Source organism: Felis catus, chromosome E1, assembly GCF_018350175.1.
Source record: "Felis catus isolate Fca126 chromosome E1, F.catus_Fca126_mat1.0, whole genome shotgun sequence".
NCBI classification, from domain to species: Eukaryota; Metazoa; Chordata; class Mammalia; order Carnivora; family Felidae; genus Felis; species Felis catus.
The window spans coordinates 932,359-959,765 of record NC_058381.1 but is presented as its reverse complement, the minus strand read 5'-3'; the positions used below and the strand labels follow the sequence as shown (position 1 = coordinate 959,765).

Below are 27,407 nucleotides of genomic sequence, written 5' to 3'. Positions count from 1 at the left end.
CCCCGTGGCAGGCCGCTGCTGGCAACGTTCAGAACACAAAAGGAGCACAAAATCCTCCCGAGGTTACCATGCTTGACTTCCTGGACTATCGGGTGCAGATTAAAAGCAGAGCCAAGAAGGACTTGTGTCGTGGGTTCACACACAGGTGCAGGAAGTCTGGCCCCTATGAGAACGTCCGGCCGGACAAGGGACAATTTGTCAACATCGCAGGACGACCGGGCACCCCTGCATCTCTGGTGCAAACTAAGCCACACCCTGGAGCGTGAGGGGTCCGCCAGGGCGCGGGGCCGCCGGGGGCCGCCGTCGGGAACCGTCACGCTGGGGGGGGCTATCAGGACAGGGCTACAGACCAGAAATGCACGGTGCGGAAGCCACAGAACATCACCCGAGAGGACCGTCAGGGAAACAAGAGGAAGACGGAGGAGGTGCCCGGGAAGGGTGGCGAAGCGGGCGGGGCTCCCAGCAAGTCACGGAGCCAGGGGTCTGTGCTTCCCGCCCACATCAGCATCAGGAAGGACTCCGCGATGCAGCTTGGGGGAACCCGGCCGGGCCGCCCCCATCCCCGTGTGGCTCGTACGCCCCGTCCCGAGGGCCCCCCCCCCATCCGAAGTTCACGCTGGGGACGAGCTCCTGTCAGGGCTAGACGAGCAAATGCAGTGCCACCGGACGGGGGGCGGGGTGCCGGGGCCGGTGCACCCTCCAGATTTAGTTTTTAAGTCTGTGCCCCTCCCCCATCCCAGGGCTTTTCTTGAGAAGCGAGGGGAGGTCACGGCCTAACTCGAAGGCTGTGGATGACGCAGCTGGGTCCCCAGGGGCACAGGGAGCCCGCCGGGAGCCCGCGTGTGTCTGCAGCGGCACTCTTAGACCGCGATCCATGGCTTATGGACTCATTTCTGTTAATTAAACTCCTTAATATAATTTTGAGGTAAGAGTGCTTGGCCTGTATTTCAGACGGTCCCCGGAGGACCGGGAAAGGGAGAATATGCCATGTGGCAAAGCGCCATGAAGCTTAATCACCCGGGGACATCTGCAGGAAAAGGCACTAATGGAGGAGGGACACGTGGGTGGACCAGTCCACACGCACAATCCCGACTCACTTCACCAGCCCGTCAAGGCTCAGAGCCCGACTCGGTTTCCCTGGGGGCCCACCCACCTCTGAATCGCAGCCTCGGGGTGGGGGGGGGCTGTCGCTGCCGTGCCCGCCCCCGCTCACTCAGGAGCCGGGCTCCCCTGACTCCCCCCCGAAAAGGAACCCTCTTCCTCCTCAGACCGTGTTTATGCAGGGCCGCGAAAGTGCTGCACTGACCCCAGGCCGTGCATCTTCGGAAGGAAATCAATACATAATTATGTCTTCCGTCCGAGCAGCGCGGCCCAGAGCCCGGCTGATTGGGAATTAGAGAAAGTGGAAGCAGAGGGGTCAAGGCTGGCCCAGTGGGCCCAGGTCACGCCCGAGGCCCTGAAGCCGTGGCCGCCTCTCGGGCCTCACGGCCTTTGTACCCGGAGCTGCCGTGCGCTGGGACGAGGCCGGACAGGCAGGGCCCGGGGTGACGGCTCCTCCCCTCTCCCCGTGGAGGAGTCCCTCCCGCGTCCGCAGAGGGCCGGACTCCGTGCGGCCACCCCGCACCCCGCTGCCGGCTTCCCGGCCCCTCCCTTATCCCCCTGCTTGGGCCCAGCAACCCAGATGCTCCCCCTCAAGGGCATCATTTCTCTGCCTCTCGTCCCTCTTGGCAGGGAGCAGGGTGGTGAGGGGCGGCGGTTAAAAGCGCCCTCGTGACCTAGAAAGGCCTAAGCTGGCGTCTCGCTGGGTCACCGAGTCCCTGGCGCCCCGTGTAAAACGAGCAAACCAAAACACCCATCCGTCAGGTTGTCCGCGGCGGGATGATGACGCGAATAACGCCGACAAACGTGAGCCCGGCGGCCGGTCGCGGTGGGCGCCACCATCATCATCACCGTCACTTTCACAGCTTCCCAGCTGTGGCGCCTGGTGAGCCGGGTCAAAGGAAGGGGCGAGAAGGGGTGAGGACGGGGCCGGTCGTCCGCCTGGGCCGTAAGCAGATCCGGCAGAGACGGGGCGGCTCGAACAGCAAGCACTGACCTGTCACGGCTGTGGAGGCCGCGGGGCGCCATCAGGGCTCCAGCAGACTTATCTGGTTCGCAGACGGCCGTCTTCCCGCTGTGTCCCCTGCGGTGCAGAGAGATCTCGCGCCCCTTCCTCTGCGCACGAGGGCACCGATCCCACCCTGGGGCCACGCGCACGACCTCCTGTCACTCAACACGTCCCAAGGCCCCTCCAGAGACCATCACGCTGGGGATCGGAGCTTCACCGTGCGGGGGGGGGGGGACACGACCGGGCCCCAGCAAGGGGACGTCAGAGGAGGCTGGGGCGCCCTCCAACCGGCTGGACTTGGGCAAAAGGCTTGCCTTCTTCATCCTCCAGGCCTCCTGCACGCCTGTGCACCTGTAGCACGTGCGATCTGGGGAGCCTCGGCCGTCTCCCCGACGTGTGGAGGCTCCGAGCCTCACGGATGCAGGACCCGGACGCCAGCTCCGTCCCAGGGCGGGGGGGAGAACGAGCTTACGAGGGAGGCCAGGCTTGCCTCCGGCCTTGCGGACGCCCAAGCGCAGGCTGGGGTTTGGCGTCTGGACCTCAGTTCTGGGCAGGCCCAGAGCCCCGTCCGCAAACGGAGCCGGAACTCAGCCCGAGGCCGGGATCAGTCCTCGGCCTGCAGCCAGATCCGAGCTGCGCTGGGGCCACCGCCGAGACCCCGCCCGAGGACAGGAATGGAATTTTCTGATGCGAAGTTTAACGGTTTCTGTGAACAGAACCCACGGCCAAAGCTTCGCGGGCGTCGGGCTCTAACCACGCCACGGATGCACCGAGGTCAGAAGTGAATCGTTCCCTTCGTGGTTTCATGTGTCTTCAGCCCACGTGCAGCATCCCCACGGACATCGTCTGCGACAAGTGCACGGACATCAGTGGTTTCCCCTCTGCGGCCAGCCCACCTGCCGAGGCCGTCCTTCTGCTCGATGCCCCTGGAGACCCCCGGCAGGCATCGCCCCGACCCTCGAGACTCTGAAGATAAACCTCTTGTGGACGTTTCCACAGACCCAGGCACCTGTGCCCTCTGTATCCAATCCTCTGCCCTCGCAACAGGGGAGCCACGGCGGCAGAAAGGCGGAGTGTGGCTCATGGCAGCGGTCTGTGGACCAGGATCACGCGTGGGGTCCAGCCAGAAGGGGCCTGAGAAGTGATCAGCAGGGGCCCGGGGTGGGGCCCCCCCTCTTTGGCCAGCAACAGGTGCCGAGACGGGAGGAGACTGGGCAGAGCCCCGAGGGGACCCGTCCCTTGTCCCTGGGGGTGAGGAATGGACGTGTGAGTGGGGCTCCTCCCCACCTCACTCCAGACGCCACGTCCTCTCTCATTCACCCCCCACGTCTTTCACCACGGCGGTTCCAGAAGGAAGGTCCGAGCTCTGGCAGGAACATGAGTCTCTCCCACTCCGGGCGTGCTCGAACGCTAGGGACCTCCCCCGGCAAATATAATACATGGACTCGGAAAGTTTAACTCGCGGTGTAACCGGGCCAGGCCGGCCCCGCCCGTCCTGCTGCAGAGAGCCCTCCAAGGGCCGGCTCATAAATACAAGGACCGGAAGAGCAAACTCACTTCTGCTCCGTTTCCAGCTTCCTTTTTTTTTTTTTTTTATATAATTAAACAGTTAGTGGCTAAATTGCATTGTAATTGATTGCAAAATTGCTTTTTTAATGAGATTTAGACACTAGGAGATAGCTTTTTGTTTTTTTTTTCTCCAATATGCCCAGAGTGAACTTGGTCATTTCGACAACAAATTGCCTCCCTGGCCTCCTGGGCGCTTGTCACTGGGAGCCGAGCAGAGGGCAGGGGACGGGGCCGCCTTGCAAAGAGGTGGCTGGAGCCCCGGCCCCTGCCCGCCCCCCCGCAGGAAGGGTGCCCGGCAGCCCTGGTGTCTGGGCCCCTCGGGGCTCCTCCAGGCCCTCCCCTGCCCCCCCCCCCAAGGTGCCGGCTGTCCGAGCGGGGCCCTGAGACTGTCCTGTGTGCCCCCTTGTCATCCGGGGCGCGACCCTGAAGCCCCCTCTGGGAAGCGTGTCTCCTCCAGCTTGTTCCAGCTCACCCCGTGCCAGTCACCGGAGGGAACCGCGAGGTCTCCTGGCCCCCAGCACACGGGGCCCACCGGGGAGGTGGGAAGGTCAGAGCCCCCTTCCAGGCTCCAGGAGCCCCGTGACTGGAAGCGAATAAGACAGAATTCCTGCCCCGAGATCACAGGTCAGGGCTGGGGACAGAAATAGGGGCACAGACAGATCAGGAGGCGAGGGACACTTGCACGGGGGCCTTGAAGGGTGAGTAGGAGTTGGCGGGGAGTGAGTCAGAGCTGGAGCACAGTGCTCTCTGCTCACACTGGGTGCTCAAAGGACGGACCCCGGAGCCGGGAGAGCATGGCAGGAGCCCGGCGGTCGCCAGAAGGAGCCTGGCCGAAGTCCTTGCTCCACCCCACCCTTGGCCGTGCTGGGCTGGTTTCTCCCCTACACGCCGGGGCCGAGGTTGTGAACTACTACGGATGTGCCTCTGCCCTCTGGAAGCTCAGAGGTCTCCACGTGGCCACAGGCAGATGTGTCCCCGGAATCACGCGCTCCGCCCTGTGCTAGGCATCCAACCATGTGGGCACCCCCCTGGAAAGATCCTGTAAGGGATGCGGGTTCCGGGCAGGCGGTCAGATGCACCCTCCCTCAGGAGGACTCACCTCCCCCGAGACCCAGAGGATAAGCATCACCCGCGAGCCGGGGAGGCCGGGACGCTGCTCCGTGTGGAGAGGCCCTAGGGGGTGATCGCCGGGGACCGGGGCTTCTCACGCGGGCAGGAAGGCAGAGCGGTGGCCGCGGAAGGGAGCCTGGTCTCCGCCAGGGAGGACGGGTCTGTATGCAGAAAAGCATCAGTCTGTGATGTGCAGACAGGACCTGAGGGGGCGCGGGGGCCGGGGGCGGGCAGGGGGATCTGCAGCTGGCCTGGCAGGGCAGGGTGGTAGCAGCTGGGATGCGGGGCGCAGGGGGTGGGGAGGCAGAGGCTGTGGACGGGGAGAGTGGACGGATCCGAGAGGGACTTAGCCGGCAAATCAGGGCCTACGAGGTAGGCTGCGGCAGGCGGAGGGGAGGAGTCAGGGCGGGGGCACCGTGGGCCTTGGAGGAGTAGCCGGCCGGCGTCCCCCCTGCACGCGCGAGAAGCCGGCCTGGGTCCCCACCCCATATGCCAGGAGCCGCACGGTTTCCCCACCCCCGCACGCCAGAAGCCACAGGCTCGCAGAGACGAAGGACCTGGCTGCGGCCACCCAGCTCACCAGTGGCGGGTCTGGGGTCCGTCCACGCCAACCCAGCCCTTCTCTGTCCTGGCCCAGCTCCAGATCTCCGGGGCCTCCCTCACCTGCCTGTTGTGTGACCCCGTCCCTCCTGTGCCCTCGTGTGTCCTTTCAGTGACCCCCCCCAAATACTTGAGTCGACTTAGGTTTGTCCCTGTCCCTGGCCACCTGGGGACACAGCCCTGCGCAGGGCGCTGCTCCGCTCTGGGAGGAATCAGGGTCCAGTTAAAACCGAAAATGCAGTGGTTTTTAAGACACGACACGAGCTCCCTTTCTGAGGCTTTTGGTTTTCAAACAGGTGACGCACACACCAGGCTGAGAACTACGGTCCTGCCGGGAGCTGGTGGAAGGGGCAGGAGATCTGCGGGGGCCTCACAAGGACGGCCTCCGGCCCTTGCTGGGAGAACCCTGCGTCACAGCACCGTCAAAGGGGAATCATCTGCACCCCAACAAAAAGAGTGAACACCGGGGCGCCTGGGTGGCTCCGTCGGTTGGGCGTCCGACTTCGGCTCAGGTCACGATCTCACGGTCCGTGGGTTCGAGTCCCGCGTCGGGCTCTGTGCCGACAGCTGGGAGCCTGGAGCCTGCTTCAAGTTCTGTGTCTTCCTCTCTCTGCCCCTCCCCTGCTTGCACTCTGTCTCTATCTCTCAAAAATAAATAAACATTAAAAAAAAAAAAAAGAGTAAACACTTAGATCCCTCAAGTAGAGCCAGAAGGGGAACCCAGCCTCGCCTGGAGCCAGAAGGCCTCGTCCTAAGACTCCGTCACGGGAACGGCCGCGTTTAAAACCTCGGGGGTTCTCTAACCTCGGGGGTTCTCTACACCTTACGACAGGGAGACATTCCCACGAGCTCGTGGGGACCCTCGGGGGTTCTCTACACCTTACGACAGGGAGACATTCCCACGAGCTCGTGGGGACCCTCACAAGTGACGCGAGGTGGACGAGGCCGGCTCCCTTCCCTCCAGTGGACAGAAGACGACACCGAGGGCCCGGGAGGTCAAGCAGGTCCCCCGACGCCACACGGCCGGCAGATTCCCAGGACCAGGGCTGGTTCTGAAACCGCTGAGGACCCGCCTCCTCTCCCAGCCCGCGGCTCCGGCCTGAGAACCGAGTGTCACCGAGCGCCCGTCTCCAGAGTTTAGACCCTTTTTAGAAAATTCTACACCCAGTCGCTGAAGCCCGTGTGTATTTCAAATGCTCAGAGTTGCAACTTGGCAAAGCGGATGAAATGAAGGGCCCGGGGCAGGCGGCCCTGATGCGACAGATTTACAGAAAACCCGGCCACGGGGGCCGGAGCCTCCCGTAAGCTGCTTCTTCCTTCAGGGATTTATTCTCGGTGGCGACACCCGGGCTGGGGTCGGATGCTCCCTGGAGTCCTTCCTACTCCAGCGAAGTGCTGTCACCGATCCGCTCCGGGCGCTGGGCCAGCGCGCGGGGAGGGGGCTGCGGGGCGTCCCTCGGACGGCGCGGCAGAAAGAGCTGGGCCACGGGGAGGGCGGGCGGGGGGCCGCTCGGTGCCCCGACGTAGGCGCACGCGGGGGAGCGGGGCTCCCGCTGCTTTGCGGGGCGCCTGAGCCCAGACGGCCCCTCTCTCTCCTCTCCAGAAGGCGAGCCGGGCACGTGGTAGGAAGAGCCCGCCACGGAGGCCACGGGCCGTGGCCGGGGGAGCGTGGCCGGTTCCCAGCGCGGCCTCCGAGGGCGGCCGGAAGCGGGGTTTGGTGGGAATTGCCAGACGGGGAGGAAGGGGCAGGACGTCCCCGGGGGCTGGTTCGGAATGGGAACGAGACTCGCGCCCAAGTCGAGATTTGTATTTCTTGTTTTTCCGAAGCCGCGTTGACGGGCGCCAAGTTCACAATACAAACAGTGGTGATTGCAATCGCTTGCCGTTCCCATGGCAACGGGCGAGATGAAAAGGGCAAACATTCGGGCTGGAGCTCTCCTCGGGTTCAACTCGGTGGATTTTCACGGCCAGGCAGCACGCGAGCACACGGGGCCCCCCTGCCCCCCGTTTCGAGAGTGAAAACCCCTCCTGGTTCAGTCACCAGGGGCCCCCGGGCTGACCGGCCAGGGTGTGAAGCCGCCGGGTGGCTTCTTGAATACCTCCAGCGACGGCGAGCTCACTTCACCGCTGGCGGGATGCAATTGCTCACTGAAAGGGGACGCTCGCCGAGCGGGCAGGGGTAAATCCACGAAGGCGTGGGATCAGGCCGCCCCAGCGGGAACGGAAGGACAACCGTGGCCAACAGCTCACGTTCATCACAGCCTACGTTCGTGCGCGTGCGGCTCCCAGCACCCCACCCTCGACCGACCGCAGAGGACCAGGTCCGGCGGCCGGTGAGCTGAACTGTTGCACGTGTCACCCACTGGGCAAATCGCCCCACACCCATGACCTCATCTGGTTCCCGCCACGGCCCGCCTCAAGCATTATTATCTTTCCTACTTCACGGATGAAGACGGCGGCCTGGAGAGGTCAGGGCCATGGTCACGGAATCACGGCTGAGGCTCAGACCCGCCGACCCCGGGGCCCACGCCTGGCAACCACACAACGGGGCTGGGGATGCCGGTTGCACAGCTGGGCCTGGTCTCCCGAGCCCCACGCCCCCCCCCGCAGAGAGGTACGCCGTCACCAGGGAGGATCAGACTCCGGAAAAACATCACCGACACAAAACAGTGAGTCCACAGAGAAAACGACAAATACCTGCCCGGGGCAGCTGGGCCCCAGGTACAGAGACACAAGGTCTTTCCCAAACTCAGCCGTCAGGTCAGCGTGTGCCTACTGTGTGCCGGGCACCGGGGGAGGCCCTGGGGATCCAGAAGGGATGAGGCCTGGACCACACGGAGGGTGGTGGGCAGGGAGGGGCGGGCAGGGCCGCAAGCCGACACAGGGCAAAGAAAAAGCAGTAGGTCTTACAAGAGTGGTGAGGACTGTGGCCGCTGAGGCTGGGAGAGGGGAACCCTGGAGGGCTTCTTGGAGGAGAGGGCCTTTTCAGTCATTCCTTTGCTCGCTCACCAAAGCCATGTCTGCTGTGTCCCCACAGGCGCTCTGCAGAGTGTGGGATGTGAGGACAGCCTACCCCTCCCTGCGGGATGGGATCAAGAGTCGACCGGAGGAGCAGACAGAAACTCGTCCAAGTGCCGGGCGGGGGAGAAGGGCTCTGGGGACGAGGGAACCAGACGCCGGGCTCGTCTGCGGTGTCCAGGGGAGGCTTCCTAAAGCGAGAGGCGTTTGGGCCGGGAAGAGAACGCTGAGGGCCCAGAGGAGGGGTCGGGGGCTCGGCTGGGACCCGGAGTGGCCCTGGATGAGACCTGACCGCGGGGACGACGCAGGAGGGCTTCCTTGCGCCCCGGCGGCACCAAAGCACGCCGACCTCAGTCCTTCCCGGCCAAGGCCTCCCTCTGGCCCAACCCCCCGCGTCAGGAAGCACAGGTGCCCCTGGTGTGGCCCATCCCGAGAGGCACAGAGCAGACCAGACGAGAGCACAGACGCACCTGCCGGGGCAAAGGGCCGTCAGCCGGGAGCGAGGGGGCAACGCGAGGGGCCTCGGCCAGGCCCCGAGGAGACGTCGGACGGAGAGGGGCAGGGAGAGGACAGCAGAGTCCGCGGTTACCACGATACTGGCTCCAAGCGGGTGGGTTTGCCCAGCGGTGTCCCCAGGAGGTCACAGGCAAACCAACCCCGTGTGAGGGGAGCCCCCCGACCCAGGGCCACCAGGCGGGCAGAGGGTCAGGCGTGGACGGGCTTCCGGGAAACACAGGTCTCCGGGAAAGACCCGGGTGTTCCTGCCTGGATAACCCGCCGAAGCCGGGAGCCCCGGGGACCCCCAGGGGTCTGCTCGCCAGACCCGCGACCTGCGGTGAAGCCCCCGCCCCCAACAGCACGGCCCAGCTGTGGAGGTTGCAATCAAGCCTTCACTGTCTCACCTTAAAAACGCACGGGCCAGCAAGGATGTCTAGACCCAGGGGCAAGAAGGACCCAGCGGGGGAACACTGGGGAACTAGGGCTATCGCGGGAGCCAAAGCGAAAAGTCAAAAACCTCCTCCATATCCTCAGGGAGATTTGGTTCCCCATAAAACAAGAACAGGGGCGCCCGGGTGGCTCAGTCGGTTGAGCGTCCGACTTCGGCTCAGGTCACGATCTCACGGTTCATGGGTTCAAGCCCCGCGTCGGCCTCTGGGCGGACAGCTCGGAGCCTGGAGCCTGCTTCGGATTCTGTGTCTCCTCCTCGCTCTGCCCATACCCCGCTTGTGCTCTGTCTCTCAAAAATAAATAAATAAAGGTAAAAAAAAAAATTTAAAAAAATTAAACAAGAACAGAATTCCGTGAAAGGGTGGAGACGACCCCCAAGATAAGAAGAGCCCCAAGGAACTCACGATACAATAGCAGCAATGCAAAACTCAGTGGAAAGTGTTGCAAACGAAGTTGCAGAAATATCCCCAAAAGTAAGACAGCAAGGAGACAGGGTCGGTGGGAAGTAAGAGGACGAAACTCGGAACATCAGCGCATGAGTCCAACATCCCACAGACGAGAGCTCCAGACAGACCGGGGGGTGGGGGAGGGGGGGAACACAGGAAGCCAAACGAGGAGCGTTTGCAGACGGACCCAAAGACCCTCCACGGCACGTTGCCCGGAAATTCCCAAGTGTCCGGCAGGAACAGGAGGTCCGAAAAGCCGTGAGAAGGCCCGGACGGTCACACACAGAGGCCGGGGAATGAAAGTGACTTCTCTGTGTGTTCCGGGCTGAACTACGACCCCCCCACCCCGCTTCCTACGTGGAAGGTCCTCATCCACAGCACCTCAGGGTGCCATGTGACCTGGAAATGGGGTCCGGACAGACATCACTGACTGGGGTGAGGTCACACCGCAGCAGAGCAGGCCCCTAGTCCAGGATGACCCAGGTCCTCGGGAAAAGGGGGCATTTGGGGGGCGCCTGGGTGGCTCCGTCAGTCAAGTGTCTGACTTTGGCTCAGGTCACGATCTCGCGGTTCGTGGGTTCGAGCCCCGCATTGGGCTCTGTGCTGACAGCTCAGAGCCTGGAGCCTGCTTGGGATTCTGTGTCTCCCTCTCTCTGTCTGCCCCTCCCCTGCTCTCACTCTCTCTCTTTCTCTGTCAAAGATAAACAAACATTAAAAAAAATATTTTTTTAAAGGGAGCATTTGGACACAGACACACGCATGGGGAGACGCCGCGGGACGGTCAGGGCGCAGGAAAACTCCCAGGAACAAGAAGAAGGGCATGGAATTCATTTGCCCCCAGCCTCGGAAGGGAGCAGGCATGATGTCGGAGTTCCGACCCCCAGAACCAGGGGACAGGGACGGGGGAATCGTGATGCGTGAGCTGCTGTGACAGCAGCCGGAGCAGACTAACGTTAACGGCGGCCGGGGGACAGTGGGAGAGGGACGGGGACCCCCGAGAGAGGTCTCCAGCCTCGAGTTGTGCAGCCAGCCAAGGACCAGCCCAGGTGAAGGTGGAATAAATACACCGTCAGCGACGCAGCATCGCAGGAACGCCCACCCCCCACGCGCCTGTCCTGAGAAAGCCACTGCAGGATGACGCCCGGCAGGAAGCGCAGCGGCAGACGAGAAGGGAGGAAGACGCGCTCCGGGAGGCGGGGAGGCGTCCCAGAGGGCCCGGCGGTCCTGGAGGCGGCCGGAGCAGGGCCGCTCGGGAGGCTGGCACAGCAGGAAGCTGTTAAGGGAGCGAGGAGTGTCTGGAAACAACTTCCAGTAGACGCGGGGCACCAAGCGCACCGGCTCTCGCACACGTGTGAGCGCCACCCGTGCGACAGACGACACTCGGCACCCGGACCGCGGCAGCGAGACAATGGCGCGACGATAAGCCAGGGCCCAAACGGGGCCGTGAGAGGAAGCGTCGCCACCCCTCCGGCTTGGCCAGCACTCACACGGTCAGAAGGAAGCAAACGCGAGGTCTCGGCCGTGGTGGTGACGTCCCCGTGCGGCGGAAAGTGCCGGGCCGTGGGGTTCGGCGCGCCGAAGCCGGGTTCAAACAGGATCCTTGCATCCGGCGTGCGAAATCCCGACCCCGGAGCACAGGATCACAGTCTGCGTCCCCTCACCCCCTCCCCCGCACGCCGGCCGGAGAACCTGGGACACAGCAGCTTTCGGCCGTGCCTGACGTGCACAGAGAGGCCCCGAGCCCGTGAATCGACGCACCCCCCTCCCTGGTGGTTCCGGTAAATTCCGGCTCCGGTCCCCGCGGGCGAGTGAGAGGCCGATGGGGGGCCCCCCACCCCAGCGAGGACGGCCAGCTGACCACCGGCGGGCGGCTCTGTGACACCCCCGTCGGGACCTCTTGGCCCCGTTGGCCCCGAGTCCTTCCAGGGAATGACTCACACAGGCGATCGTGAAAGAAGGGACCAGGGACACCAGGACGCGCCCCGGCTCCCAGCTGGGCCTGCTGTGGGGCCCTGGCCACGGGCCCTCAGGCCCCCTCCCCGAGGAGCCCCCGGGGAGCGGCCCGCCCGCCCGCCCGCTTCCGCGGAGGCTGGAGAATGAGGAGAGTGAGGGCCTGGCTCGCAGGGGACGACCCGGGCCCCCTCCGCCAGGTCACGGCCACCAAGTGCCGGGAAAGCAGGTTTGGACAGAAGGGTCCAGGGGAGCGTCCAAAGCCCCAGGCAGGGCGGGCCCGCAGTTGGGAACCGACCCACCAAGAAGGAAGACGCTCGGGGCCTCGGGGAAAGAGAGACGCAAACATTTTCGAACTGGTCCCGGCGAGCACGGACGTGGATTCTTATGAACGTGGCTGTCAGGGCTCTGGGTTCCGATTCTCTCCCTCCACCTGCGAGGTCTCGCCCGCGTTACCCAGAAGCACGCACGTCTGACCGCAGAGGGGGCTCCCGTTCCCCAGCATCATCACGGTCGAATCTCGGGCCGGGGGGCTTCCTCCTCGAGCACAACCTGATCCCACCGGTTGCGGTCCTGGCTTTCGGGTGCCCTCGTGTTCCCGGTCCCTGACATCAGGCCCGGCCCTCTGTTCCCCCCCCCGCCCCCGACACCTTTCAACAAGACCACATTACAGTCCCGCCGTCACACACGGGGCCCCGGGGACGCTGGCATCATCGGTCGGCAGGTGGGAAGGCGGTCAGGCAGGGGGTTCTAGGGCGCAGGCCCAGAAGCGGCCACACCGGCTGCATCCCGCTCTATGGGCCAGCCAACCACCAGCAGGCCGGGGACCGTCTGTCTGTCCAGTCTGTCACAAGGTCCCTTCCAGCACATCTGCGGGTTCCCGAGCTGCTGTCGCAAAGACCGTCTGCTCGCCCCGCGCCCTGGGAGTTCCTCTCCACCAGGGGGAGAAGGCGGCCTTCCTGGGGACTGGCTTCTGTGGGTGCCGGTGGGCTGTTCCTGAATTAACGGGAATGAGGAGGGAGGGAGGGAGTGTTTGGGGAGACTGGACCCCAGGGGGCCTCTTTGCTGCTGCCCCCCCGCCCCCCGCTGCAAGTCTCCCCTCCCCGTTCCCTCCTATGTTGTGAACTCTGGAGCACCCAGCGGTGGGCCCGGGGATGTGGCCCGCGAACGGGCAGGCCGGGCTGCAGATGCCAAGTCCTGGGAAAAGGAAAGAAGTTTCTAGGAGACAAAGGCGAGCCATCGGCAGGATGAATGCGAAAGCTCGAGACCAGCCTCTCTTTTCTCGTGTAGAATCCCCCGCGGGGTCCTGAAAAACTTGTTCTCGGTATTTATTAGGAACAGGGGACCTGTGTCCCTGAAAGCCTGCACCACTCGCCCCCCCATGACATACGCAGCAGGTGCCCCGAGGTTGCGCGTCCCTCCCCCGACTCGGGGCTACGACCAGGCTGTGGAGTAAAGTCTGCTCTCCAGCCAGAGGACAAGCTGGGTCCCGGAGGCAAGCCCAGGGCTGCAGGGCTGCGGCCTGCCGGCATGTGAGCAGGTGACCCCGGGGCCACAGCGTGCCTGGTGGTCAGAATGACAACAGCAGGGTCACCCTCTTTACGTGCATTAACTCGCTCGCTCCTCCCGAGCACAAACCAGGAAACCTCGGGCCAGAGGGGCAGGGATTGGGGGGGAGAACCCACTTCGAAGGTTGTTTGTCGAAAGATTGGATCAACCTGCAGAGAACATCCGCTGAGGCTCAGCAGGGACCCCCGAGCACTGCCGACACGAGGAAGGTTTACGGGGGGCGCGGGCAGGATGCGGCGAAGCCATGGGAGACAGTAACAGCCAGGCCCCCACGAGCCCCGAGGTGGAGTGCGGGCGGCAGGGGAGCGGCCCCTCTCCGGTGCCCACGGCCTCATCCCCCAGCCTGTGCACGCGTGGCCTTCCACCCCAACGGGGGCTCTGCAAGAGTGATCCTGGGGGCACGGGGGCCCGGCTGGTCATGGGGTCCTGGTAAGGGGAACGCAGGGGACTCGGAGGAGGAAATGTGACTACAGGGACTGCGGTGACAAGGGGCAAGGAGCCACGGCCCGCAGGCCCGGAGCAGCTGGAGGCAGAAGGAACAGGGTCCCGTCCCCGAGCCTCCAGGAGGAACACCACGCGCCTGCACCCCAATTGTAGTCCCTCGAGGTCCATTTCAGACTCCCGACCTCCAGAACCCGGAGACACACATGCAACGTCTGAGCCTCCGCGTCTTTGACGGGCGATGCCTCGATCACAGGGACACCCGGTGACCTGAGCGCAGCACTGCCCCGACAGCAGGTGCACGAGAGCCCCCCCAGAAGGCAGCTGAGGGGACAAAGCCTTGACCTCACTGTCCCCAGAGCCGGACCTGCTGGCGGGCTTCCACGGGAAGAGGGAGCCACTGAGGAAGCACCCGGACAGCTTCTGGAAGAACAGAGGGTAGTGAAGACACGGCAGGAGGGCCACACGGAGATGCCGCTCGTGTCCCGTGCAGGGTTCGGGGCCACGCGCGAGTTCTGCGGAGGAGCGGGGACCTTCCTCCCGGCTGGAACACGAGTGGACAGTCCCAGGAGGACTGTCGCGGCCCCGGGCACAGAGGGGGACGTACGGCCTTCCAGCGTCCTGTCTTCCCCCCCACCCCAGCCTGGCCACCCCTCGCTCGCCTTCAAGGACGGGATTCTGCTGGATGAGAGAAGGGCGCCCCGTGTCACACGGGGACGTCCTCGGGCCGTGCCCCTGGCAACCGACGCTCACAGGCCAACGTAGCTGGAACGCGGGGCCAGCACTAGCCGATACGGCAACTGAGCAAATTAGGAAGAGGTGCCCCTTCCTCCAGACATTTTCCCGCCACCTGCTGGGAACTTGCAATAACCACATACCTACGATGACCATGAGACAAACAGGGGCCCCTGGGTTGTGCAGTGCCCAACGCGCACAACTGTAAGTGGCAGCCCGGGAAGCTTTCGTGGAGCCCCATCACACCCCGAACGATGGCGGTGATAGGTGCTCTCCTTTGCTCTGTTTGTCTGCCTCCCGGACCCCGCCCAACGATCTCACACGCCTGCCGGCAAAGACCACCAGGAGCACGAACGCAGCCGGCTTACGCGCTAACCCAGGAGAGAGCACAGAAGAGACTCCCCCGTCGCATCACGTTCACACGCAGCTCGACGAGTCACACTGAATTGTGAACGGTGTGCAGGGTCGGAGTGGGATGGGGGCACGGTCCGCCGCCACCCACACCCCGACACGCGCCCCTCGGGACGCGCTGGGAGCACCACACGCCCCAGAGACGGCGTGAGGCACGGAACGCAGAGCACCTCGTTTGGGACGAGCCGGTAACGCTGCTGACGCACGGGGTCAAGGTTAACGCACCCATTTTTTGCCTTTTTAACGTAACTTCCCGGAAACCGGACGTCACAGCGGCCGCCTGGACCGTGATGCCCTCCCCGCCTGGGCCCCCGTGGGACGCGGTGCCCGGCTGTGGGCTCAGGGCTGCTCGACATCAGACCTCAGGGGCCACGGGACACTGTCCCCCCAGCTCTTCCCTGGGGGAGGGCTTGGTGGGGACGCGGGGTCAACTCGCTATGAGGACACACGATGTCCCGGCCGAGAGACAGATCTCAAACATGCTCTTCCCCCCTTATCTTCCTTCCCCTTCCTTACCCCCCTTCCTCCCTCCTCCCTTCCTCCTTCCCTTCTCCCTCCCTTCCCTCCTCCCCCCTTCCTCCCCTCCCTCCCTCCTTCCTCCCTCACCCCCTCCCTCCCTTCCCTCCCCCTTCCTTCCTCCTTCCCTTGGCCCCCTCCTTTCCTCCCTTCCCTCCCTTCCTGCCTCCCTCCTTCCTCCCTCGCCCTCTCCCTCCCTTCCCTCCCATCTTCCTTCCTCCCTCCCTTGCCCCTCCTTTCCTCCCTTCCCTCCCTTCCTCCCTTCCCTCTCTCCAGCCCCCATTCCCTCCCTCCCTCCCATACATCACACTCACGTGTAGACTGTCCCGGGAGGAGTGTTGTACAAAAAGTCCCAGCCCGGAAACATGGAAACCTTGAACACTAATCCTGAGGCTGTCCCAGAACTGCAGTGGGGTCTGGAATGTTACTGCCCTTCTCCGAGTCTCAGTTTCCCCATCTGTACAGGGGGGTGCCTGGTGGCATTCGGACGCTGCAGCTCTAAACCCTCCCTTCCCTGCGCCCTGCCCGCAGGACCTGCTGGCGACCCGTGAGAGTCAGAGAGTCAGGGCAGGTCGGGGCTCCTGGGGAAGCAAAGCTTTCTCAGGGCTCCCAGCCAGTCCCAGCTCCGGCCCTGGGGACCCCGACCTGCTTGATCTCTGCTGCCCCCTGCTGGCCACTCGGAAGCAGCTTCCAGCTCGGTCCCTTAGAAAGGTTGGAAGGGGCAACATCCCAGGACCCTCCTGCGCCCACCTGCCCAGACCTGGCCCAGAGCACCTCCCGGAGGCTGTGTCAGGGCCACAGGAAGCCAGCGCCAGGGCCAGAGGCCTGGACAGGGTGGCGGCGCACCTCGGGGCCCTGGTCAGCTCTCCCCACCCCTGCGCCAGCCAGATAGGGTGAGAGGCACCTGGGTCCTGAAGAAGGACCTGTGGTCCCGTCCTTGGCCTTTGGACGGGGTGAGTCTGTTCTGTGTCTGGACCTGGCACACACGGGGGCAGGGGGGCGGGGAGGAGGGGGAGTGTGCCCAGCAGGGCAGAAATCACCAGGGAGGGGTGCGGCCGGGGGGGAGGCTCCGACCACCCGAGAAAGGCAGGTGGCAGGCAGAGAGGGGAGGGCTGACCAAGAAAGGCCTGAACCAACATGTGGCCGATCCCCACCCCCTGGGTGGCTGGCGGGTCTCCAGGGAGGGAGGGTCTCCAGCCTCACGGGTTCCACACGGTCTCCAGCATTGGGGGGCGCGGGCAGCTTCCACACAAACACCCTCCACCCTCCCCCCCGCCTCTCTTTTCTCCGGGGCTTGCAAAGTCCTAGGGCATCAGGAGGGGGCATGGAGGCAGGGGACCAGGGTCATGGGACACATTCTGGCCTCAGCACAGACGGGGTGAGACCCTCATGGACCCCAGGGAAGAGGGCGGTGGAGGGAAGGCCGCACACTGAAAACGGAAGGACCCTGGGGGCCGGGCGTCTCCGGCCATAGGTCCTGGTCCTCAATTAATTCCCTTGCCAGGCTCCCCATCTGCTTTGCAGCCTCCGGTGGTCCCGCCCAGGGTAGTGGGAGGCCGGTGACCGTCCCGCTGCAGCCCACGGTGTCCCCTCGCCCGACCCGCTCCCCTCTGCTTCGCGCACATATACCTGGACGGCCCTCGGCCACGAGCCTGAACCCACCGAACGCTAACCCCCTTTCCTCGCCACAAGTGACCTCCTTCTGCGGCCCCTGGGGGCCGTGAATTTGGAAGCACAGAAAAAGAACCGCGATCAGAGCACCGCACGGGGGCCTTTGGGGAAACTTACACCGTTTATTGGTTTTCTCATTTTAAAGTCAGTCTGCGGACAAAGCACAGAAACTTGGTTTTGGCTACAGAAGGAGCACAGGTGTTAACAGTGGGGACAGAGCAGAAGCAAAGGTCCAGTGGTCACCCCGCACAGAAGAGAGTGGTGGGGACTCCAGAGAGAATTCTAGAGGAAGTGGATGAAGCAACAAAAATAACCAGGGGAGGTCGGGTGGCATTGAAGGCTGTGGGAGACAGGGGAGGCCAGGGAAGTGGGGGAGGCTGGGGAATCAGTGGAGGAGGGGGGCAGGAGGAGGCCAGGGGAGGCTGGGAGTCAGTGAAGAAGGGGAAAGGAGGAGGCCGGGGGAGTCCAGAGAAGGCTACAGGGGGCCAGGGGAGCCCAGAGGGTCAGTGGAGGAGGAGGCCGGGAGGAGGCCAGGGGTGGGGGGGTGGGGCAGGCAGAGGCCAAGAGGGGGGTGGGAGTCAGTGGAGGAGGGGGGCAGGAGGAGGCTGGGGGAGTCCAGGAGGCTGGGGGAGGCCGGAGAGTCAGTGGAGGAGGGGGCCAGGGAGGCCAGGGAGGCCTGGGAGGCTGAGGGAGGCCAGAAGTCAGTGGAGGAGGGGGGCAGGGAGAGGCCAGGGGAGGCTGGGAGTCGGTGAAGAAGGGGAAAGGAGGAGGCCGGGGGAGTCCAGAGGAGGCTACAGGAGGCCAAGGAAGCCCAGAAAGTCAGTGGAGGAGGGGGCCGGGAGGAGGCCGGGAGGAGGCCAGGGGTGGGGGGGTGGGACAGGCAGAGGCCAGGAGAGGGGTGGGAGTCAGTGGAGGAGGGGGGCAGGAGGAGGCTGGGGGAGGCCGGAGAGTCAGTGGAGGAGGGGGCCAGGGGAGGCCTGGGAGGCTGGGGGAGGCCGGAGGAGGCTGAGGGAGGCCAGAAGTCAGCGGAGGAGGGGGGCAGGAGGAGGCCAAGGGAGGCCAGAGGAGTCTGAAGAGTCAGGGGAGGACGCGGCCGGGGCAGGCCGGGGGAGGCCAGCGGAGGCCGGGGAGGCCCGGAGGCCCGCTCCCTGCCCTAGCCCAACATGTTCCGGCAGCGCAGCCGTTCCTCCTCCCTCTTCTCCTCCAGGCGGCTCTCCAAGAGCCTCAGCTCCCTGCGCACCGCCTTCTGCATGGACGGCTCCAGCTCCAGCACCTTCTGAAGGTCCGCCCTGGCCTCCGCCTCGTTCCACACCTCCGCGTGGGCCCGGGCCCGCACGTAGTAGGCCTTCACGATGCCTGAGGGGAGGATGGGCCGCCCCGGGCCGCCGGGGCCTCAGAGGCCGGCCCCGCGAGGCCGAGCCTCGCCCGCCCTGAGCCCGGATCACGAGCCGTGCCCTCCGTGTCCGCCGGAGCCGCCGCCTCGGTTTCCCTCCCCAGACCGCGGGCCTCGGGGGGGGGGGGGCTCTACCTGCCCCCCCCCCCCCCCCGTCCCCTGCGGCCGGCGCTTACTCTGGGCGCCAAGTGAGGCGAGGCGAGCGCCCGGCGCGCAGTAGGACCGCGAGGCTTCTCCTGACAAGCACCTGCTACGGGCGGGCCGGGCCCCAGAGTCCCGGGCTCGGCGAGCTGCCGGGTCGCCCGACCAGGGACGCATCGTTCGGCGCGGGACCCCTCCCGCCGCGGCCCCGCCCCCCGCGCAGGCGTAGGCGCAGGCGCACGCGCACCTGGGTGGTGGCGCAGGATGTCGCTGGTGTGCTCCAGCACCTCGTAGTACTCCTCCTTCTTCAGCAGACACTGGCAGTAGTTGAGGGTCAGGGTGTTGATCAGCTTCTCCAGCTTCAGCCACTGCACCTCCCAGGGCTTCTCCTGCCCGGGGAGCGCGTGCGCCGTGAGCTCGGGCCGCCGCCTGCCCCCTCCCCGCCCCCGGCCGCCCCCCGCCCTCGGCGGCCTGTCCCCTCCCCCCCCCCCCCCCCCCCCGCCCTGCCCGCCGCCTCCCACCTTGGTCTGCAGGTTCCGCAGGCACACGATGGCCTCCTGGTACTTGGTGGAGGCCTCCTCGTATCGGCCCAGCTTGAAGAGCCGGTTCCCTTCCCCGTGGAGGACGGGCACCGCCTGCAGCTTCTCCTCGTTACTCAGGCTCCACGTCTCCCGCCGGTACTCGCTCGGGGCCTCGACCTGGCCCCAGAGCGGCAGGCGGGTGAGGCGGGGACCGGGGTGCCTGCGTCCCCGCGGCGGGGGAGCCCCCTCGGCGTATTCCACGGGGAGGGTGGGCCGGGCGGCAGAACCGTGCTCGCCAGCCACAGCCACAGCCACAGCCACGGACACGGGGGGCCTAAATCAGATCCTCTGTGCGAATCAGGGAAAGACCGCCCTTTGTCAACACACCTGACTTCAGTCTTCAGAAGATCGTCAGGATACTCATTTGGCAGAACTACACGCTTTATTGCCATCTGCCGGGTAATCGTCATTCTAAAGGTTCCCATATACGGTGTCGGTGACGAGCACCTTGGAGGTGATGCCCTTGTGCAGTGGAGAAACCGCACAACTGTCCTAGCAGGCCCACAAAGACCCTCCGCCGACACGATTCTCTTACTTATTTTTCATCCACGTAGCCCTCGGGCTGAATCTCACCCTGGGCCAGGAGCTGGGTCCCGACCCCGGCTTGACCCTCTCCCGCCACCCCACAAACACGAGCTATCAGTCACTCTGGGGTCTGGGTGAGAAGGTGTGGGCACTTCTGTTCAGCCTCTCCCACTGCTGGAGGACCAGGTCCGAATCCAGGACCCCGGGGACTAATTGGAAACCACTGGAAACAAAAGCACAGCCCAGAACCAACAGAAGTAAATGCCTCCGAAGTGAACACCAGTAACTCCCAAGAGAGCTGGTCTCAGATGGGCTTTTGGTACTTTTGGGGGTCAGATTCCACTTTTGCTGTGGTTTATGAACCCTCTTGTGCTCTAAAGAGAAAGCAGGTGACGCCCAGGGACCAGTGAGGTCAGGCTCCCTGCGGGCCCGCTCCCCCGGGCACAGCTGCCCTGAGGCTGGGCCAGCCCCCTGCCCCTTCCCCGCCCCCCTGCCCCTGGCATCCCTGCCCTGCTGCCCCTCCCCTGCCCCATGCACCTGCCCCCCGCCCCTCTCCCGACCCCCGCGCACCCCCTCCCCCCATACCTGCCCCTCCCCCACCCCGGGGCGCACCTGCCCCCCCACGCACCTGCTCCCCCCTCCCCCCGCCCCTCCCCCTGCCCCGGGGCGCACCTGCAGCAGCTCTATCACAAAGATCAAAGGCTGTGGCTCCTTCTGCAGCTCGTCCAGGTCCTCGTAGCCCAGCGTGTGGTAGGCAAACATGTTGGCCAGCCCGCACGTGTGCACGTGCCACTCTGTGGGGTCCTTGCCCTCCGCCACCTGCCGCAGGCTCCGGGACAGGATGGGGTAGACCCCTGTGTGCTGTGGGGAGAGACCACGGTGGCTTCCGGCCCCAGAGAGCCCACCTCTGGGTCCGGCCACAGCCGCCATCCCCGCCCGTGGCTGGTAGCACGCGTTGTCCCCAGCACGCCCCACCGATGACTGGGGTTCACTGTGTCCCGGGCAAAGTGTTCACCAGCTCCTTCTGTTAGCCGCTTCGGTCCTTAGATGACCCGGTGAGGGAGGCACGACTATTATCCCCACTCTGTAGATGAGGAGACTGCAGCCCAGAGAGGTTAAGTAACTTGCTTAAGTCACACAGCTAGGAAATGACAGAGCCGGGATTCAAACCCGGCCCCAGAGGACACACTCTCGCCCCAGTGCCATGCTGCCTCTTGCTGGCCCTTGTGCTCGGCGCTGACGCATTTCTCTCCCAAGGAGACCTGAGCCCCTGAGTCTGTGACCCGCAGGGAGGGAGGTGTGGAGAGCAGGGGATGGAGCAGGCTCCAGGGGCCGAGAGGGCCACACTGGTTCGCAGAGAGCCTGGGCACCACACCTGCCATAGGGGAGCTGTCGTGGGTTGCAGGGGGTGGGTACAGATCCCAGCTCATCCCAGCCCCTCCCTGCGCTGGGCACCGGGCTCGCCCTTCTGGGGGTGGAGGAGGCCTGGGGACATCAGCCCCTGGGGCCTCAGCTTCCCAGCTGTGAGCCCCTCTGCTTGGACCCGGTTCTGACACGGCCCATCTCCGGCTCTCTCAGGGCAGCTCCGGGAAAGACCCGGTGTCGGGGACTCCAGGGGCAGAAACAGCTCAGCTTGTCCTCCAAGTCACCAGCGTGCGGGTGAGTGGGGGTGACGGTCAGCGCTCCCCGCCCCCAGGAGCCAGGATTAACCCAGAATGCCCGAGGCTCCTTTGTGAGGGAGGTGACCAGATGGCAGTTAATCCCATGGGGATCAAGGCTGAACTAAAGCCAGGAGAGGCCCCAGGAGCAGACGGCTGGCGGCCTGCAGCCGCCCCCGGCAGGGCCCCCGGCAGGCGGCCCCCAGCTCACACGCCCTTCGTCCCACGAGTCCACGGAGCCACCGGCACCCTGGAGCCAGCAGACCCTCTGGGCAGCACGGTGGGGCTGGGGTGCCGCCAGGAGCCAGGAGAAATCCGGGAAGGATGGAGTCCCCGTCTGTGCCCGTCTTGTGAGGCCAGCTTGCCTGGCTGGGGACCGGCAGGACAGCTAGAGACACACGCGGGGCCCTCTGTGGGGCTCCAGCCCCGGGGACTGGGACCCAGGCTGCAACGGAGGCAGGGGGCCTCAGGACCGCTGCCCGTCTCTAAGGCTTCAAGGCCCAGGGCGGGTTCTTTCTGAGGGGCTGTGTCTATACTGGAGGCTGCAGACCGGTGGGCCCGAGGCCATATTCAGCTGCCAGATGGGTTTTGTCTTAACCCGCGCCTTGTGGAGTTTTTACCAATTAGTTCCTGACATTCAAGTATTGAGGGAGTCTGCATGCTAATGAAGATTTCTGGCTCATCTTAAAAACTCGGAATATGCAGCCATGCGGCAACCAAGGGGCGCGGTGGCTGAGGACAGGCTGCCCCCGTCGATCGGCCAGAGCGCCCGGCCCTTGGTGGAATCGGAGTTTGCAGCCCTTGGCCTCACACCCCACACTACTGGGCACCAGCACGAAATCCCACCTCGAGACCAGTGTCCTGCCCACGGTGGGGGTGAGGCGGGGAGGAGAGCTCTCAGGGCAGAGGCCCCCAGCTCCTCACTGACCCTGCCTCCCCTGAGTAGGGGGAGGTGAGGGAGGGAGGAGGCCCCCCGCTCTTCAAAGTGAGAGCTGATGAGGGCTGTCCAGGAGGAGGGCTCTGCAGGGAGTGAGGGGCAGAGCCAGGCCCTCCTAAGTCCTCTGACAAACACACATGATGATCCCACCGATCGCTGAGTTGTTCCAAAACTCAGATTCTTTTTTTTAATGCTTATTTATTTTTGAGGGGGTGGGGGCAGAGGGAGAGGGAGACACAGAGTCCGAAGCAGGCTCCAGGCTCCGAGGCGTCAGCACAGAGCCCAATGCGGGGCTGGAAGCCACAGACCGTGAGATCGTGACCTCATCCGAAGTCGGGTGCTTAACCGACTGAGCCACCAGGTGCCCCCCAAAACTCAGAGAGATGGCCCCCAGGGAAGAGGCTAGGTAAATTAACCACGCCAAAGCTTTGCACACTTCCTGGCCCAGATGCCACCTCTCTCCCCACATGTAGACCTGGTGAACTCCTATTCATCCTTCGATACCCGATTCAATGTCGTCTTGAAAAAGTTTCCCCCAAGATCCTAAAGCAGCTAGTTGCCCGTCATCTGTGGCCCCAAAGCACTGTGCCCTCACTGACTCCCATCAGGGCACTGGCCGCTCTCGGTCTTAACTGCTTAAGTCTCTGCTCCTCCTCCAGACTGAGGGACAGGACTTTGTTCCACCCCTAACACACGGCACAGTCCAAACCTGGTGCCCAGCGAATGTTCCCAGATAGATAAGCAGACCGACAGACCCATGAAGGGTGGATGCTTGATGCCTGGGTGCGGCGACGGAGAAAAGGGGGAAACGTCATTAGAGAAACCACCGTGGCCCGTGCGTACGTGCGTGCGCAATCACGGTGGCCGTGGGCCGGGAGGAGGCATGGCAGGCTGTCCCTGGGGCATCGAAGTCGCCAGCCTGCGAGACGCGCACACAGACCGCCAGGACACGCAGACCCGTGCCCGCGTTTGGGGGTAGCAGCAGTTCGGGGTTCTGCGCACAACAAATCAATCGGCCAATCGAGGGTTCGTTGGCGACGTGAGCGAGCGTGCACCCTGCGGAGCACGACCCCGCTGGCGGCCGAGGCTCGTCCCACGCGCCCCCCCCTCCCCCCAGTGACAGGTGCGCGTGCCGGAGAACCTCACCATAAGCAAAGCCGACAGATGGTATTTTGAACTAACGGAAGCCACAAAGCCGATTTCCTGAAGACCTGGCTCGTTGAAGACACATCTTTACACTCTTTCTACACATTAGGACGAGGCACAACACAGACGCTGGTAGGCAGAGGAGACACGCCCACCTGGCACCTGGCACCTGGCACCTGGCGGGGGAACCGTCGGGCGGGCGCCCCTAGCGGTAGACCCCGGCATTGCAGCCCCTGGCGGTCACTGGGGGGCGGGGTCCAGCCTTCCATCCGGATAAGTGGTGGGGGAACCAGGGGTCCCACCTCCACCCTGTCCCTTTACTTGTCTGGCCCAGCCCAAGTCGCTCTTCTCTGCCTCTTCTGCTTCGACTAAAACAGGGGAGTTCGGGGCGCCTGGGGGGCTCAGTCGGTTAAGCGTCCGACTTCAGCTCGGGTCACGATCCCGCGGTCTGTGAGTTCGAGCCCCGCGTCGGGCTCTGTGCAGACAGCTCGGAGCCTGGAGCTGCTTCGGATTCTGTGTCTCCCTCTCTCTCTGCCCCTCCCCTGCTCACCCTGTCTCTCTCTCTCTCTCTCTCTCTCTCTCATATAAATACACATTAAAAAAATATTTTAAATAAATAAAATTTTTAAGTTAAAAATAAATAAATAAAAGTTCGTCTCCGAAATTCTTCCGGCACTTTTCAGTTGCCCCGAACTATTCTTTGCCCTCGTAAGCACCACATCACATCTTCCCCACAACAGCCCCTTAGCCTAGGGTTTCGGTTGTCTACGGATGAACAAGACAGCCAGAGGGAGGAAGGACTTCCCCAGGGTCACACAGCCCCCAAACTACCCCCGGTGAGGGCTTGAATCTGATCGGCCACCATCAGCAGCCGCTGCGTCCATCGGGGGAGAGCCCAGGGGAGCTGGTGCTGGCTGGACCAGGCTCTCAACGTCTGCACCCATCGGCCAATCACAAGACAGGTACCACCCAGTGAGAGAGAGAAGCAGGTGTGGCGCACGACATCTGGAAACTACTGGGACAGAGGGACGCGGTAGACGATCCACGGCAGGGGTCCGGTCCCTCCAACGAATCCATGCCAAGGGGACAAAGAAGGGAGACGACCCAAAAAGAGACCCAAGACGCGTATCCACAGGGCCTGTGCATGGACGTTGTTTGGGCCCAGCTTGGAACAGCCATAGAGAGTGGCGGGAACAGGACCAAGGAGGACTGGCATTAAGGAAATAGCGGGGTTTCAAAAGGATGTAACGATGACACCGAGGTTATGTTATTTTAGTATCTCTTTTACAGATACAAGTTCAAGTATTTGTGGGTGAAACGATCCGGTGTCTGGAAGGTGCTGTAACCACGCGGGTGAGGGAGAGAGGTGGGAGGATGGGGCTGGAAGCCGGGCTCGGGTCGATGGTGGCTGGCCTGGGGGATGGGCACTTGGGACCTCACCGCACTTTCTGTTGGCTTTTGTATATGTTTGAAAGTTTCCCTAAGAAATGTTTGTTGGTGTTGTATGGAAGCCAATTTGACAATAAATTTCATATATTTGAGCCCCGCGTCGGGCTCTGTGCTGACAGCTCGGAGCCTGGAGCCCGCTTCCGATTCTCTCTCCCTCTCTCTCTGCCCCTCCCCCACTCGTGCTCTGTCTCTCTCTCTCTCTCCCTCTCTCTCTCAAGAATAAACATTTAAAACGATTTTTCAAATGGAAATAATTTTACAAGGCTCACAGGAGTGGGGAGGGGGCAGAAAAGTGACCCGTGGCCAAAAGTCCCCAGGATCCAACAATGGTGTGTGGGGCATGGGTGGCCCTGGTCCCACATCCCGCCAGCCAGCCGCCACGCTGACTGTCGCTCTGGGGCTTGCTCCTGGGGGTGACTCTCCACCTGCACGGAGGAAGGCCACCCAGGGTTTTGTCTCAGCCCCACTCTGCGGCCCGGCAGGAGCCCTGGCGGGCGCGCCTACTTACAATGGAGTCGCACCAGAACTCGGCCACCTCGCCGATGCGCATGGACGTCAGGAGCACCTCCCAGACCTCCAGCTTGAACATGTTCCCGATGATAATGTGCATGGGGTGGCCCACGCGCTTGCTGTCGTCTATCACCGTCCGCTCGTCGTCACATTTCGTGGTGCGGAAGTGGAAGATCACCTGGTGGCCGAGACAGGGACCCCGGGTCTAGACGCACCTCCACGGCGCCTGCGGAAGCCCCCCCACCGGCACTCTTGGGGGGGGGTCCCCGGGGCTCAGCTCACGCAGCCCCAGCCAGAGCTCCCCCCGGGGGGGGCGGCTGGGAACCCACTCCCTCGCAGAGGACCCCATCCCACCCTCTGGCAGCCTGCGGGTCAGGAGCCCCTCGCTTACATCAGCCGTGGATCTGTGGCCACAGACCTAGGGAAGCCCCCAGAGACGACCGCCGAGGGCCCCTCCTTTTAACTCGACGTTTGGGGCTCCAGAAAATTCCCAAAGCCCTTCCCCTGCCCCACGCCAGAGTTTAATTTTCCAGCGTCAAAAGTGTCCCGTGAATGGGCACCAATCCAGAGGTCCCCAGGTGCTCAGGGGCCGACAATCCAGGGACGACGTGTCCGGCCGGGTTCTGACAAAGCCGGACGTGGTTTCAGTGCGAAGGCTGCCGTGGGGGCCCATATCTGGTGTGGGGGGCGGGGCCCACTCACCCGGGACCCCGTGATGAAGTTGGGGAGATCCCCCGTGCCTCCGTGCAGGATGGTTTTCCTGACCCCTTCCACGTTCAGGAGCAGAGCGGCGTCCATGGCTGCGGGTGAGGGAGGTGTGGGCTCAGGCACAGATTATCTCCCCGGAAGAAGGCTTGGGTGGCGGAGACCTGGGGATTGGCCCGCAGGGGTGTGAGTGAGGAGTAGGTCGGTGGTGCCTCATCCCTGCTCCTCACAGCGATGTGGGGGCCCCCACCGTTGGTTTCCTCCCACCCCAATGAGGGTTTGGGGGAGTGATGGTGGGGGGGTTCAGAGCCAAGAAGGGAATCTCGAAGACGTCTTTGGTGCAAAAGAGGTGATTTTGTTAAAGCACGGGGACAGGACTTGTGGGCAGAAAAAGCCGTATGGGGTCGTGCCGGGTACCTCATCATATACCCTCAGGTTGGGAGGGGGTCAGGGACGGTGTAAGTCTCTAAGGAATTTTGGAAGCAAGGTTTCCAGGCCCTTGAGAGGCTGCTGTTAGCAAAACATCATTTATTACCGTCTAGTAAGACCCCAGTCATGAGACCCCTCAGATGTATATCGGGGGCCATAAGCTTGGAGGAGGATGGCCAGCATATACTTGGGGGTTAAAGACAAAGGAGGTTTGCAAAGGAATTTTTATGTTAAATAGACTTACGGGATCCTGGGGGGTCAGGACAATGTTGAGCCAAGATTCCCTTTTGCCCCCAGCAAAGTGTCATCATCCAGGCAGCTGAGCTCCTAGAGGGAGGTCACTCTGCGGGTTACAAGGACTTGTCAGTGGCTGGAGGCAGTAAGGCAGTTTAGTTTCTCATCTGCCTTAGTTTCCCGCATCCCCATGGCGGCACTTAAACCCCTTTCCCCTGTTCTTGGGGAGCCAGGAATGTGCAAGGATTATCACACATACTCCACTGGCGGGGGGGGGGGGGTTACTCTGCCGGCAGGGGCGGCGGGGGGGGGGGCTAGCTTGTACTTCGCCCCCCAGCTCACCCCAGGCTCCTGCTCCCTTGTCACCAAGAAAGAAGAAAGCCGGCTGGAGCTTTCCCACCAAAGGGGAAGAGGAGGGGAGACCTGAGCCTAGGGCTCCTCGGCTCCTGCCTTCCCTTTCCTATTTCCTCCTCCCCTCCCCCCATACTCTGCACACCGGAGGATGTGACACTGGGAGGGCAGGGGAGGGGAGAGAAGCAGCCGTCTGGCCTGGGTGGCTCTAGAACGGGGTGAGAGAAAGGTGCAGGTTTGGGCAAAGAGCCTCTCTC

The 27,407-nt window shown here is 63.8% G+C and overlaps 1 protein-coding gene across 6 annotated transcripts in view; it reads right to left on the bottom strand.

Moving 5' to 3' along the window:
- AIPL1 (aryl hydrocarbon receptor interacting protein like 1) overlaps positions 1 to 26,955 on the bottom strand; it is a 37,721-nt gene extending 10,766 nt beyond the window's left edge. Inside the window, exons 1-7 of one of the 6 annotated variants that reach the window (XM_023243858.2) lie at positions 26,810 to 26,943; positions 26,134 to 26,300; positions 25,430 to 25,609; positions 20,404 to 20,592; positions 19,147 to 19,323; positions 18,873 to 19,014; positions 18,108 to 18,447 (exon numbers count right to left, since the gene is read on the bottom strand). In XM_023243858.2, the coding sequence (XP_023099626.1) occupies positions 18,245 to 18,447; positions 18,873 to 19,014; positions 19,147 to 19,323; positions 20,404 to 20,592; positions 25,430 to 25,609; positions 26,134 to 26,229 (987 nt within the window). In that variant the 5' untranslated portion in view covers positions 26,230 to 26,300; positions 26,810 to 26,943 and the 3' untranslated portion in view covers positions 18,108 to 18,244. Of the gene's footprint in view, positions 1 to 18,107; positions 18,448 to 18,872; positions 19,015 to 19,146; positions 19,324 to 20,403; positions 20,593 to 23,472; positions 23,827 to 25,429; positions 25,610 to 26,133; positions 26,301 to 26,809 lie in introns of those variants that run through there. The other 5 variants (XM_045044616.1, XM_045044617.1, XM_023243859.2 and 2 more) reach the window with 5 other exon arrangements.
- Between the last annotated feature and the right edge of the window lie 452 nt (positions 26,956 to 27,407).